Source organism: Micromesistius poutassou (assembly GCF_964030765.1).
Source record: "Micromesistius poutassou genome assembly, chromosome: 15".
Classification (NCBI taxonomy): Eukaryota; Metazoa; Chordata; class Actinopteri; order Gadiformes; family Gadidae; genus Micromesistius; species Micromesistius poutassou.
In genome coordinates this window covers 16,164,415-16,179,386 of record NC_140285.1, presented here as the reverse complement: position 1 = coordinate 16,179,386, position 14,972 = coordinate 16,164,415, and the positions used below count along the sequence as shown (strand labels likewise).

Sequence of the window (14,972 nt, the reverse complement as noted above, 5' to 3'; positions counted from 1 at the left end):
GCAGAGGGAAGGTTGCATGTAGAGTGAATGCTGGTGATCTTTTGTATTATGCTGGCTGAGCTATCAGCAGGAAAAAGCTCTGAGCACACTGAGGCCCCTTACTAAACATTCTCCAATACACAATCCTTTATGTACAGCACCGCCTTGTAAAGTTCATTTCAATGCATATATAGACGTTAGAGTTACATATTTACACAAACAAATTTCATGAAATACATACAAATCCATCATGCATGGAGTATCTTAGACAGCTTATGGTTTCAGTTGCAATACAATAATGTTGATACAACTCTTGGTGAAATAAGAGTTAATATGATTAAAATGTGAAGTTCTTAACAGTGCATAGCTGACAGTAAGTTGTAAAATGGAAGCTTTTTTGTCAAATATAAAAGGAATCATATCGTATATTGGTGTGATTGATTCTGTGTGATGTGATTCTGTCAAATACTAATACATATGGTATGTTTAGTGAAATAATGTCAAAGACCTTAATATATCAACTTAATCTATTAAGTATTTACACGTTTCCTTCCTTAATCACAAAAAATGAAAATATGTATTTTAATGGTCCCTCTAAATCATGACCTAAACAGGCAGCTTAACGATGGTCTGCTGATGCATAGGAATAAGGAGTCACTTAATTACTTAAGTGAAGTGTCTGTTTTTAACTGGAAAAGGGGTATAAATCTGTCTAAAATGATTTTTCTCCATTGCATTGATTCACGGTGTAGTACAATGTTCTTCATGAGACCTTGCAGTGTGTGTGTCCGCGCGTTAATCTCAGAAACATCCATATATTCATCGCTTTCCTTCTCTTCGTTGACCTCTTCTCCTTCCAAGGAACTCCAGAGGTATGGAGGACAAGTCTAGGATGATCGGTCAAGTGTGTGTACCACGTGTGTGAGTGAAGGTCCTGTATCCGTGTGTGTGTGTGTGTGTGTGTGTGTGTGTGTGTGTGTGTGATGGTGCGTCAGAGGCCCGCTCAGGGGTCGATGTGGAAGGCCAGCAGTTTGTCTGAGTGCAGGTTGTTGAGGGTGCGCAGGTCGGGCAGGCGCAGCAGCAGCTTGGGGAAGAGGCCTCCGTCCCCGGGGTGGCGCCGGGCGGTGAGGGAGCGCAGGGCGCGGATCAGGCCCTCCTGGAGCCGCTCCACGGCGCCCGGGTCCGAGACGCCAGAGCGGTCTGAAGGACAGCGACCACACGGCTTTGAGAACAGGACCGTGAACGGTGAGCCACACAACATCTCGGGCTCTGTGTTTGATTGCTAAACAACACAGTCCACTGTATTGTATCCATGAAGCACCTGACCGTTATAAGGCAACATAGACTTTCAAACGATAACACAAAGTGGCCTTCGAGACTGTTCTGTAGTAAAGACGAACTAATGCAAAGATTAACTAATGCATAGTGATGTTATTGCTTGTTTCAGTTCCAACGGTATTGCTGAAGAGTGGTTATGTTAACAACCTTATTAAGTTGGGAGATGTCATGTATGTAATGGATAGCTGCATTGTTATTCCCATGCCTTAGAGGGCGCTCTACGGCACCTGTTAAGTATAACTTGTAACATTGTTCCGGTGCTATTAAAAGAGTTAAAATGGATATCAACGTCTCGACCTGCCTTCTTGTATCACTCTGTCACTAATAAGTTATCCTTATATAATATAAAGAACATAATAGTTGTCATGGATGAGTTGTGATGCGGCTCGTACCTGCAGACACCAGGACCACAGCCATGAACAGAGCCATCTCGTCGGGCTCCAGCCCCAGAGAGCCCAGCTTCTCGCTGAACTCAAACATGGCGTCCAGCAGGGTGCCCATCCCAAGAGCGCGGAGAGTGGCCAGCATGTAGGTCTGGCCGTTCAGGAAGGTGACGCTGCGCTCCTCAGCGTTGAATAACGTACAGAACCTCACCATGAGAACCTGGTCGCAACACACAAGAGCAGGTTCAGCAATCAAAAATAGTGGAGAAATGGTTCCCCAGCAGTTGTAAAAAATGATTAATTAATAACTGTAGTCAATCATTTGATATGACTTAGACTTTAATGTCCTCTGAGATGCAATTAGTTGTACAGCATAGAACATATACACACACATAACCAGAACATCAGGTTAACAAAACGAAATACGGTCCGAGATCCTCTATATCATCCATCCGCATCCATCATGAATAACATCAGGTCATGTGAATTACCTGGAAGGTGCCTGATTTTAGCAGCATGACTTGGTCTTGTTGGCTGAGCTCTTGAAACCCTGGGATACCCTTGGCAAACTCTACCACTTCTTTGACAGCGGGAGTGAAACCGTGGGAGAAGGACTCCCATACCTGCTGGCTGGTGCACTCGGGTCCTGATACAGGGTACGCATTCAGAGGACAGGCCTTTGTGGAAAAACAAAAGAAAAACACAAACTCAACCTTCAGCTCACAACCCTCAATTTGTTGAGATTGTATTGATCCCTTATGTGTCGTCTTTACATCAGAAAGATAATGTACATGGTCATAAGATACAAGTATTAATTAGTGATAGATTGTCTATTACACTTACAAGAACTTTCGATCCTTGCGCTAACTTCCATGGGCAGGAGTTTTGAGTGGGGGCTGCTGCTGGGAAGTGGTTGTGATCGACCGGGTTGTCGCTCTGGGCGGTGGACTCCCGCGGCTGTAGGTTGTGTGACACTGTTGAGTTATACCGACCATGGTCTACAATGGAGAACGTTGACTGGCTGTTGTTGTTGGTGGGGGGGCAAGCGACGGGGAAAGACTGGTAACCCAGTGTGCAGCTCGGATGGGAGGAGACCCGGGGGTATTTAGCTTCCTGAGGAACGGGGGATAGGTTGCTGTTGGTGGACATGTTGGCCCTCTTGGCGGGTCTCCCCTGGCTCGTGGTGGTGAAGATGTCCCTGTACGCTCTAGAGATGGCCCCGATGGCCTCTTTAGAGTTGCAGTCTCTGGGGCTTGGGGTCTTGCCCCCCACTGGGGGAGGGTCCATGTCCATGCTGGTGGACTCGTTCAGGCTGTTCATGTAGCTCTGCATCTCGTCCAGGAGACGCTGCTTCTCTCTCTTGGGGATACGGCCGAAACGGACAGCTAGGGACAGATAGAACCAAGGAGCACAGAGTAAGTACTGCTGTCCAACACACAACATGGAATCTAACACTATCGCTGTATAATGCATTTAACTACCACACACATTCACCTAGAAGGCATAAAGCATTTATGGATTATCTTTAAACATCGATGGATTCCAGAGAAGGAGTGTCAGCAAGTGTTAAGTTGTACACTTGCTTTTCCTTAACTGTACTTCCACCCCCCCCCTCCCCACTCTCAGTGAGCAGCCATCAGCTGGAGCAGTTATTTATAGGTCCTTATGCCAGCATCAGCCTCAGCCTTTTCTCTATCAATCTCTTTCTCCCACTGCCTCCCTCAGTTTGTAAGTAGGGCAGTGGGGCACCAGGAGTCTGCTATTGCATGCACCAAGATCACGAAAAGGGAGCAAGAGAGTTCAGACTGTGCAAAAGCACAGGATGAGAAAGAGTGTGTTAGAATGGATAAGTAGAGGGGATAGAGGGAAGAGCACTGAGGAGGATGGCTTATATTGCTGAGAATTTTGCTAGTTAGGTAAGTTTGGGAGAGGGTTGCAGACTGCTGCTGTTTTGTGAATTTGGCCTCCTGGGATTAAAAAAAGTTGTACCTTATCTTATCTTGGACCGTTATAAATCAATGTTGGGATTGTCGTGTTGAATAAGGAAGTTAAACTGAAAGAATCTAAAGGAAGCAGTAAGATGAAGAAGCAGGCTAATTTTAAATCTATTCGTCATGAATGGATCTAATGTATTGACTAACAAATGCTTTAAAAATGCTTTGCTAATTGTCCACAGGACAAGATTCCATGACAGGCAATGTTCCTCATGACTTTAGATTAAAAAGCATCAAAGCTGTAGCTTTCACACAAAATGTGTTCCCAATTGGCAAACTGTGCTAGTGTGCCAGTTGGCATAGTGGCACACTTAGCTTCCTGTTACCAGAGAAGTTTCAATACTTGTCTGGAGTGTGAAGCAAATGCACACGACAGCCTTGTGTGAAATTAGGGTGTACTATTTATTGTGGGCTCCTGGCCGTTATATGTGGGTTTCCTGTTTTGGCAATGATTACAACATTGTGAAAGGGGTTTTTAGGTTGTGGTTCATGATTCTATCAAGAATCCTCCAGGTTCATGTTTAATCTCATACCAGCTGTGCTCTGCATCCCCATTCTGAGTGCTGCCTCAAGTTCTTTGTGCACCAAAAGTGTGAAGCAAACAATATAATATATACATAAATAATAGTACAGAGAGTAAAGTAAAGAGTACAGAGACGTAGACACACAATGAGATGAAAACGACTACAAACAAGTAGGTCATGGTGTAGAACGCGGATGCTATAGGCCCAATTCGGCACTGTTTTTCTGGGCCAACCTGGCTGGATGCCTTTCTTAATCTATGCTGATAGGTGATCAATCAATGTTCTGGAGTCAGGGCGATGTAGAAACTAGGCGATGTGAGTGTGCTTATGAACGCCTTTGCTGTGTTTGTGTATGTATGTGTTTTTTTCTTCTCCTCTTAATTGTTTCTGTATCCACCGTTAATCGGGGTAAGATGCTGTAAGGGCATAAGCAAAGTAATCAAGTTGACCCTGTTCCAATTTCCTAAAATAATTTCTGTGTTTGCTGCAGTTTTCTGGATGACGGATGGCTTCGGGGACTCGGCGCCTCCTCCTCTCATAAATCACTGTCTGGGAAGGAGGTGTGAGGAGGCGGGGGGAGGTTAGGAGAACATGGCACTGCAGACGACGGTGCAGGGAATGTACCGAGCCTGAGGAGACAGCGTGGAGGAGAGATATCCGCAAAGGACGAAGGAAAGACGTTTTGAAACTTCCCAAAGCAAGGCGTTTGGGGGTTTGATAGTGAGTCACATAAACCCCCTGGTGTCTGTCCAGGGAGGAGGACGAGGCGGTCGCAGCACAGCAGCAGGTGACTGCGCCACTGGCACCATGACCTCAAAAGGCCTCCCACGTTACGTTCTGTACGGAGACCTACATTACGAGAGGTGCCATAAATGAGTTCACCATTTCCCCATTGCTTCTGCTAATCAGTTCACTGTGGCATGGTGACAGAGTGGCCCGCATGTCCCTCTTGCTTCTAAAAAATGTGTCAAGTGGTGTCTCACCGTCTCGAGACATGCCGACGGAGAGGCACTTCTTAAAGCGGCAATGCTGGCAGCGGTTGCGGTTCATGCGCATGATAAGACAGTTCTCGTTCTTCACGCACATCTTGTAGTTGATGTTCTGCTGGATGCTGCGACGGAAGAAGCCCTGGGAAACGACATGAAGGACGGCGTTAGATGACATCACACGGCCAAAGCTATGTGCAGTTCACACTGGTCCTGTGTGGATCAATTGGTACGGCAGGGTGATCACACTGCCAGTGTTAGGGGTGTCATTTCAATGCTTACTTATATACTATAGGGTATTGTAAGAACACTTGGGATAATCATTTCCTATGGTTTTTGCCATCCCTTTCTTGTCATGCCATGTCACTTTTAATAAACAAGACTGTGACAGTGAATTGAAGGTGGGGTTTTGGCATCTCGGAATTACCAAAATTCTAATGTTTAGTGATGGTGGGATTACCTTGCAGCCTTCACAGGCGTGCACGCCATAGTGGAACCCAGACGCGATGTCCCCACAAACTTTGCACAGCAAGACCATCCCTCCAGTCTCTGTGAACAGTTTAAAAGGACAGGTATGCAGGTCAGTCGTCTGACGTACAAGATCTACAAGACAAGGAACATCAAACATGACAATAACACAATACTCAGGGACAGCGAGGAGGACTCACTGGTGAACGTTCCGGAGAAGCTGCTGGGCCTCTTCCCAGCGACGGGGTGCATGTAGGCGTGCTGAGGGGTGGCCGCCCCCCCGAACACCTCGGGGAACTGGAACACTAGCTTGGACGATAAGGAGGAGGTGGTGGTGGTGCATCCCGACGACCTTTGCTTCAACGCCCCGATTTCCGTGAAGGTGACCTCGGGAGACGAGGGCTGGGACTGGCAGGAGGGCGAATGGGTCTGGTAGCCGCTGGACGGGCTGCCGGGGCTGGGGCTTGAGCTGCCCGAGGAGCCCGCGTACAGGATCACTCCTCCGCCTGCTGAAGTGAATGAACGTGGTAAATGGACTGCATTTATGCAGAGCTTTTCTAACCAGTGTTCACTCAAAGCGCTTAACTATGGAACCACAGCATTTAATCCCCCATTCACATCATGATGCAGTTATGGAAAACGTTTCTCATTCACGTTGTGTTTAGAGGAACATTAGTTAGTATAATGTTTAGTTTGACTTCACTTTAAAGCTTATGTGTATTATAATTTATACCTTTCAATGTCCATTTGACATTTGGCAGATATTTCACACTTATTCTTTTCATTGGACATGCTATGATGTAATGTGCCAACCTCTAGGCCCTCTAGTAAAGCACCACAGTAATGCTAAGCTATAGGATTATGCAGCGCTGCCTAGACATCATTGGGCGCTCGAGCGGATATAGTTCAGAGTGCTAAAAATACCGCTGGTAGCTCAGCAACAGAGCAGGGCTCATTTGGCATGAGCAAGAGACTGCGTCATGCTAATGCGGTATTTATGCTGACGTCATTTATCACTACAGACATTTTAATATACATCGTTATTCTTATTACTATTTGTTTGCCATGATTCGGCATATCAGTGGTCAATGTCCGAGTTGTGCTCCACACTTCCAGTCGTGCGTTAACTTGTGGCCCAAGACACGGCCTCTCCTCACGTGTCTGCCTCCTCCTCCGCTCCAATAATAGCCTCCGCTCCCCTGGCCTCGTGACCGCTGCTCCACACCTGACTCACGTGGACTTCTGATACGCAGACGGCCCTGATCCAACCCACACACTTGTGTAGAAATGCAACAATTTAAAAGGATGCTGTGGCACCAGCCGCATTCCCCCGTGTCATCACCCAACAGTCTAATACTGAGAGGGCAAAGACAAGACTATATAGGCCTATGTCGTTAGTTTGGATGACGTGTTAACATGAAATAAGGCTCTTTGATAGACCTTAGCCAATTTGATAGTCCTCCCCAAGGTGAACTGTATTCATAACAAGTATGCATTCGATGTGTGGCTGTGAGCTGTCCTCTGCTGCCCGAGGTACTTGGCTTGCCCAAGTGTTTTCATAATACTGCAGCCAGCAGTGGCACATGTTGCTGGATGTGTTGACTCACCCAGGCCACACACAACAGAGGCAACCCCAAGCAGGCCCTGTTTACAAGATGCAGTCATGGCTGTCCCAGTCATTTACAAAAACACATTGTTTATCTGAAAGATCACAAAGTAGTTATTTATGAATGGGCTCCGCGGCCATTCCCATAAACTCCATCAATTATTAAATCTATAATCTCACAGGTCAATGTTGTGTGGTTTGCACAACATACGTGAAGGACCACAAACCAACAAACAACATGAGGGAATAGGTGGTCTTCCATCCAACAGCAGGTGATGAAACTGATGAATAGTTCCACTTGAGGGCACGTTGCTGCCCGGCAGGCCGACTGTTGACGTTAATATTAACGCCAGGGGTGGTTCAGTGCTTTTGTCCGTGGCGTGCTACGCTGCAGCGAGCGCTGTGTGTGTCAAATCCTGTGCTGCACGCTCTCTTCAGGCCCGTCGGGATCCAGGTCAACACAGACCGCCTTATGAAAGCCCGTGGCGCTCCACGCCACTCGTGCGGACGCTAATCTGCTACAGACGAGGCGTTCGGAGAAACGTGAGCCGGGAGAACTTCATAGGCATGAATAACAGCCACCTAGCTCCCTACCCAGCCTCTACCCTCCACCCACCTGCCTCTCGGTCCTCCGTCCTCCGCTAGAGGAAGCCGAGCAGAGCTTTAGCTGTAGTGGTTAGGGTTAGGGTTAGTCCACAGGGTAGATGGTTCTTTTCTTTGGCTGCCGCGCCATGCTGAATATGGGAGTCCTGCATCACAGCGTTATTGGCAAACTAATGGGTAGACTATTTTATAATCATTATTAAATCTCATTGTAGTGAATGAAACATTGTTAACACTGAGTTTGAGATCAATTAAATGGTACATGCCCTTGTGGTTAATTTTTATACTCTTAACCACTTGTCTAATTGCCGTGGTCCAAGTTTAGTTGTTCTCCCAAAGATAGCGCACAATAACAACTATAACAATAACAACTAACTCTGAGTAAGTTCTACAGCTTCTACTTAGCTTCTACTTCTTACCTATAACTATTTTATATCCCATAATATGTAACTGTATATAGAGGCTGATTGGTGGATTGGCTGTGATGAAAAAAATGTTTCTCTTCAATTGTGCAGATCATTAACTCCCAGATTGTGAAAGTAGGTCAAACACAAAGGAACATGATATAACAGCATTCCCGTGTCCTCAAATGGATGCTGCATCAAGCTCTGCAACCGCCACACGCAATTAAAATCATTCAAGATAAGCCAAATGCATTGCAGTGGATATAATTTCTACTCATTCTGAATATGCTGAGCACAGTGTGGCCTCGGAGCCCCGGCCTACAAGAGCAGCTCCTCTCTTCCTCAACTGTTCTCTCTCTGAAGTGTCCCGATCATAATGCATTGCCCTGCATGTCATCTTCATGTGCTGCCCTTAACTGACCTTAACTGTGTTATGATTTGTGGGATTTAAAAAAAACACCAATGTAGCTATTATTCAGACACGCATGTGCTTTCAGTGGCCCGAATCACGCAGGCGCATGAGGCGGGAAAACGTGACGAGAGTTAATACACGAAACTGCTGACCCACTGACCAAGCTCCCCCTTCCGGCACAGCGGGGGTCGGGCAGAGGAGCGGGAGGAGGGGAGGCGGGCCTGGGAATCACGCGTAGCACGTGGCTCTGAGAGTGATTCCACGTGACGAGGGTTTGGACTGTATCACTGTGCTATGGGAAGATGCGGCGCATGCTTCTGCTGTAGAAATCACTTGGACTCGACGTCACCGGGGGGCTTTGAAGTGAAGAGCATCACGTAGCGGGGACGTGAGGTCCACGGGACCGCGCATCGGGTAAATGCGCAGGGTCTAAAATAAATATGACATGCGCATAGATTGTCACCGATTACACGGAGTTATTTTTATATTGGGTTGCTTCAAATATCTCAGTACACACAGTACACATCAAAGAAACATGACCCAAATCTGGCCCACTTATGGATGTGCCCAGAGCTATTGCTTGATTTCGTTATGCAAAAACGTGATCAACATCACGGGCTGACGGATCCCATTCCATCACTGATACAGTAGGCTACTATAGGATGAATGCAAGGGTCATACCGATGACCCCGTTTAACCTCGCACTAAATCACTCGCTTACTGCCACTTAAAGTGCTCGTACACCGTATCTACTTGTCTAATTGCCTTCGTGATCATCCAAGTGTCGTTCCTTTCCTAAAGATAGCTGGCTCAGAATAACAACCGACTCCATGTGAGTTTGTTTTCAATGGGGGAGATCAGGAAGTTCGACTGACCACTGACACGTTGCGCTTCCGTTACGCACGCGTTATAACCACGGATCGATCCGGTCAACATGTTGGACTGTTATCATGCAAAATGTGATTGATTGACACAACTCAACAGAGAGTCGTCATTCCTTCCGAACATGTTCTGTGATCATCAAACACATTGAAACTGAATCATCGTTCCTGGGAAAGACCGCCATAACATAACACACAAAGTTGCACTCAATATTATTTCTAACATAACTCATAGCCTTCAGTTATTTGACAATATATAGCATGATGGAAACCGCTTATATGCAGCATATAAACTGCATATATGTCCTTAATGAAGCTCACAACACATGAACCGAAAATAAACAAAACATTAAAAAGCAATGAGATAGAAAGTGTTCTTGAATTGCGCCTTGCAGTGTCGTCATTGGCATATTTGCAATAATACTGGGTTACACGACAGTCCTCTTTCCAAGACATTGTGAAAATATATTCATAATAACAACAATAATACAAAAAATACGTACCACTACCAGGGCTGTGATCCATCTCTTCTGTTGAGGACTTCCGATTTCAGGTGAAGGTAAATGTTGATCAATGGTGATAGAGTGCAGCTAAAGTCGTGTTAACGCAGGTGACGAGAGGAAGGCACACCTGTTCCGATAACACCTGCTCCATAGAACAAATTTCAACGATGGTTGAAAATAAATGTCCAGCTGTTGTCTTGGGTGTATTCAGGTCCGCACGATGATGTGCTGAGGGCTTGTTCTCCTTAAAGATACATCTTGACTTGTGCGCTCCGAGCAGAACCGTGTGGTGTTGGACGAGCCAGAACAGACTCAGAGTCTCATGAATTCCAAGAAACAAGTGTTGGAAGGTCCGTTAATATTAGTGAGAAACCTGACACCGACTCGGTGACACTGTAACACACATCAATTAGGATCGCAGGTGAGTAAGAAATGTGACCGCCTCTCTCCCGCTCAGTTTCAGTTGTGTCCGTTTGTTGGGTATAACTCTCTGTATCTCTTACCAACTCTCTCTCTCTCTCTCTCTCTCTCTCTCTCTCTCTCTCTCTCTCTCTCTCTCTCTCTCTCTCACACACACACACACACACACACACACACACACACACACACACACACACACACACACACACACACACGCACGCACGCACGCACGCGCGCGCGCACACGCACACGCACACGCACACACACACTCCCCCCCCTCCTGTGGATTCTACAGCCGAGCAGTTTGATGCGCTTATTCGAGCGTGCTATGCCTTCCATACATGTGCACTCTGCATGTGCCGAGAAAAGGGCTGGCCTACTGACACACATTTTATGCAAAACACAGCGTGTGTGATAAGGGGGATAGATGAGCACATGCACAACAGGCGTGGCTCACCGTGACTAGTTGCTGTCATAGTTTATGCCAGAGCCATGGATCAGTGTAAACAATGACCAATCCCTATCGCAGGAATATCACTTAAGATACCACTAGATTATACTGCGCATGAAAACAATACATGCGCAGAAAACAATCCAGGTTAATTAATCTGAACGCATTTATAAGATAAGATATATTTATAATAAGTTAGATTATTCCGATTTTTTTTTTAAATATTGTTCATATATGCAATCTCAAATATGACATAATTTAAAAAAAAAGTCAGTCTGGGACGGTGTAGAAAAGTTCTCGTCTACTTTGGGAAAAGCGCCACCCTGTGGGAGATGCATTGCGTGTACACTGAACAACAATAACAACCAAAAAACACCAGACCTGCGCATGTCTAGCTTATACATCGAATACGCCCTAATTTTATATTTTGATACTTCAAATACGTAATCGAACGTCTGCTATACTAACTTCATCAGATTGTGAAGGCTGTTGCTCTAATAGGGCCGTTTTCTTTCTGCCCGCGTTGTGCTGCCCTCTAGTGGCCGGGTAGTGCAATGTCTGCCGTGTGTAATCCATGTTATGGCTGCTTCATTATGATGAAGCCTAGCGGAACAACCCCTCTTATTTTGACATATAGTTCTGAAATATGAGAACTTGCAAAAACTGAAGGACAGCAAACGAAATTGAAGCCTAACTAAATAAGGAAATGCATACCCACATCTGCCGCACATCAAATTGTGTTGTAATTCTCCATTCTACCGCTAGAGAGAGCCATTTATCTCCTGCGAGGGTTTCTTTCTCTTGTAGCCTACAGATGTAGTTGTGGTGATGTAGCACTGATGTAGGCTAGGTACTGGCGACAGACGAAAGCAATTTAAAAAGTGGCCTAAACAGTAAACGGGAAGTTTTAACAATTACACGTTTACCACCAAGGAGGCATGGAAAGATTTATCTTAGTCGAATCTTTTGTCTTCTAAACGTCTCTGGAATGTGCTTGCTGAAAACATTTATAGACGAAGCGTATTTAATTTGGGACGAGAAGGTAGGGTTGTATACTTAAACATAAATCATCTCCTGTCATGACTGATTAAGAATACAGCAGACGTACGTCAATCATTGCGCGTACGTCAATCATTGCGTGAATCATGACTTATGTTGGCCTCACGCACACACCATTAGAACACGTTATGGCAGGGCACGAGATGATTATAGGTTGCCGGTACTGCTTGGGGATTCAAGGGAACAGAAGTTACTGCCAACATACACACCTGCATAGCTCCGCTGGCCTGCGGCTCAGAAGACCGTCACCATCATCATCATCATCCTCCTCACCCTCGCTGTCTGTCATCCCCCCCCCCCCCCCACGCTTCCTCACCGTGGCTCTCAGAAACACACATCTTGTTGAAAGAGTTCTTTATAGACGGATGCCGTGAGTAACGTTGGATTGAACAAGTTTTTACTAGGTGGTGCCTCCCTCTTTTGTTTCGATTAGACATACACTCAGAATAGGCCTCGCTGCTACGGAGAAACGAACAGAAAGGGTTAGCTATTTGAAAGACATTTCTTACCAAAAATAACAACGCAAGAACTTTTGCCTGAATGTTTTGGTTATTGATGAAAAAAAGAAATACTACTTTTGTAACGTTCCTCCCCTGCTATTTAGTGCCCAGCTTTCTCTCAAGGGCAGTTTTATGTGCATGGAAGAAGTCGTGGAAAAGAAGACCTTTCCTTTTGAGCTCACAGATTTGCAGTAATTACAGAATCACTTCCATATGTGGCTCTCTGGCTGCCTTCTTGCTGCCCCCACCACCCTCTCTTTCCTAGTTCTCTCTCCCTCTCTCTCTCTCTCTCCCTCTCTCTCTCTCTCTCTCTCTCTCTCTCTCTCTCTCTCTCTCTCGCTCTCTCTTACCCTCTCCTCATTCTCTGTCCCCCCCTTCCTCCCCTCTCTGTTTTTGGGCAGTTTCTTCTCTTCCTCTGTAGCCCTCGAGTCATTTCAGTGAAACCGCTGCTTAAACAAAGCCTCTGTTAATCAGAACATGCTGGTTGTACTTTTGGTGATTCAATTAGACTATAAGCTAGCCAGAGAAGATAGTGTGCCATTGCTTTAGAAAGAGAGAGTGAGACGGACAGACAGAGAGAAATAAATTGTGTGTATGCTTGTTGGTATTTGTGTGTGTGTGTGTGTGGGGGGGGGGGGGGTGGGGTGTGTGTGTGTGTGTGTGTGTGTATTTGTAAGAGAGAGAAAAGAGAGTGAAAAAGTTGAGACAAACAAAATAACTATTTGAGTAAAAAGAGGCAAGGGGGGGGGGGTGTCATTGAAATGTGGTTTTTGTGAATATATTCATGCAAAGCTAGAGGCCGGAGCACAGCGTGAGGCGAGGAGAGGTGGACCAGAGTGAGAGAGAGCGCTGGAGTAACGCTCCCTGACAGAGGGGGGTTCAGCGAGGGTTTACGGTGACATCATGGCTGATCCTGAAGAAAGTATAGACAGGAGAGCATTCACCTTTCATTGGACACACATGTTGGGGAAAAGTGCTCACATACTGGATATACTGGCAGAGTATCCCATCCTGGATACTGGCAGAGTATCCCATACTGGATATACTGGCAAAGTATCCCATCCTGGATACTGGCAGCGTATCCCATACTGGATATACTGGCAAAGTATCGCATTCTGGGACAAACGCTGGTTGGCGTGCGAGCCAACTACCTCAGAGTGCATCCCAGAAATTCACAAATGTGTGTACAATTTTATTCCTTTCTTTCTTTCTTCTTTTCTTTCTCACAGTCATCTCGTCTCTGACTTGGATGTATTTGTAATAAAATAATAAAAACACTAGTAGTTATTTTCCAGCACTGTGCTCCTTTGTTGTTGATAGAGTAGCGTTTAGCGGTCTTTCTACCTTCCCTCCCCATATCCCTCTCTCTCCCCTTCCCTCCTCTCCCAAACACACAGCTCTAGTTTGCTACGAGCGACTCCTTTCCCTCAGACCACTAGTCCTCTCTGTATGTTTGGACTTCAAGGTGGTTGGACTCTAAATGAGCACATTTGGCCGGCCTGAATGAATGGGCTCCTTCACTTCACAGGATGTGTGCTTAACTCTGCAACTATGAAGGCACAAGCAAGTGTATATTTGTGTGTTGGGGTTTGTATGCATGTATGTATGTGTGTGTGTATGTATGTATGTGTGTGTGTGTGTCAGTAGGTGTGTGTGTGTGTGTTTATATGCATCCCCTGCGTCTCGGAGCGGCACAGAACGTCACATGACATCAGTGGGAATGTGGGGAAATAGTGATGTCATCACAGGCATCTAGTTCCTGATTAAAACCTGCCGCCTTCTACTCCCCTCCCTCTGGCCTGTTAGCCATACGTTCAACTCCCCTGTCTAAACACATACACACACAACAACACACACACACACACACACACACACACACACACACACACACACACACACACACACACACAAGCATGCACATGTGTAGGCCTGCACACTCACACACACATATAGATATGCACACACACTCACACACTTACAAATGCATATGCATCCACACACGCACACACACAAACAGACAAGCACACAAATTCACAAAATACAATCGCACACCACACATGCTTGCACCAAGGCATGCACAAAATACATGCACACACATGCATGCACACCATTCACACAAACACACATTGTCCTTTTTTTAAACCTCACGGTTGCTGCTTGTTCCTTTTAGAAGTCCCTGTATCCTCCTCCTCTCTAGCTCTCTCTCTTTGTTCAGCCCCACTAACCTTCCTCCCTCTCTCCATCTCTTATTCTTTCCATTTATTTGCGTCATCCACCTTTGCTTCTCTCTCCCTCTCTCTCTCCTTCTCCTCTCTTGTCGTCTGCCAGCCGCCCCCGGGCTGAACTCGTTCATACTTGAAATGCAAATATGATTCTGAAATGAAAACACAGCATGAAATGTATGTGTGTGTGTGTGTGAGTGTGTGTGTGTGTGTGTGTGTGTGTGAGTGTGTGTGGGTGT

The 14,972-nt window shown here is 46.0% G+C and overlaps 1 protein-coding gene across 2 annotated transcripts; it reads right to left on the bottom strand.

The window, feature by feature from the left end:
• Nucleotides 1-982: 982 nt before the first annotated feature.
• nr1d4a (nuclear receptor subfamily 1, group D, member 4a) lies at nt 983-10,103 on the bottom strand (the record flags this gene model as incomplete). 2 transcript variants are annotated; one of them, XM_084479168.1, is made up of 8 exons in its annotated part: nt 983-1,179; nt 1,710-1,920; nt 2,192-2,377; nt 2,544-3,085; nt 5,202-5,346; nt 5,665-5,753; nt 5,873-6,181; nt 10,082-10,103. In XM_084479168.1, the coding sequence occupies 8 exons, from the start codon at nt 10,101-10,103 to the stop codon at nt 983-985; spliced, it is 1,701 nt and encodes a 566-aa protein (XP_084335294.1). The 2 variants fall into 2 exon arrangements, with proteins under 2 accessions (XP_084335294.1, XP_084335295.1); XM_084479169.1 differs by having other exon boundaries at nt 10,085-10,103.
• Between the last annotated feature and the right edge of the window lie 4,869 nt (nt 10,104-14,972).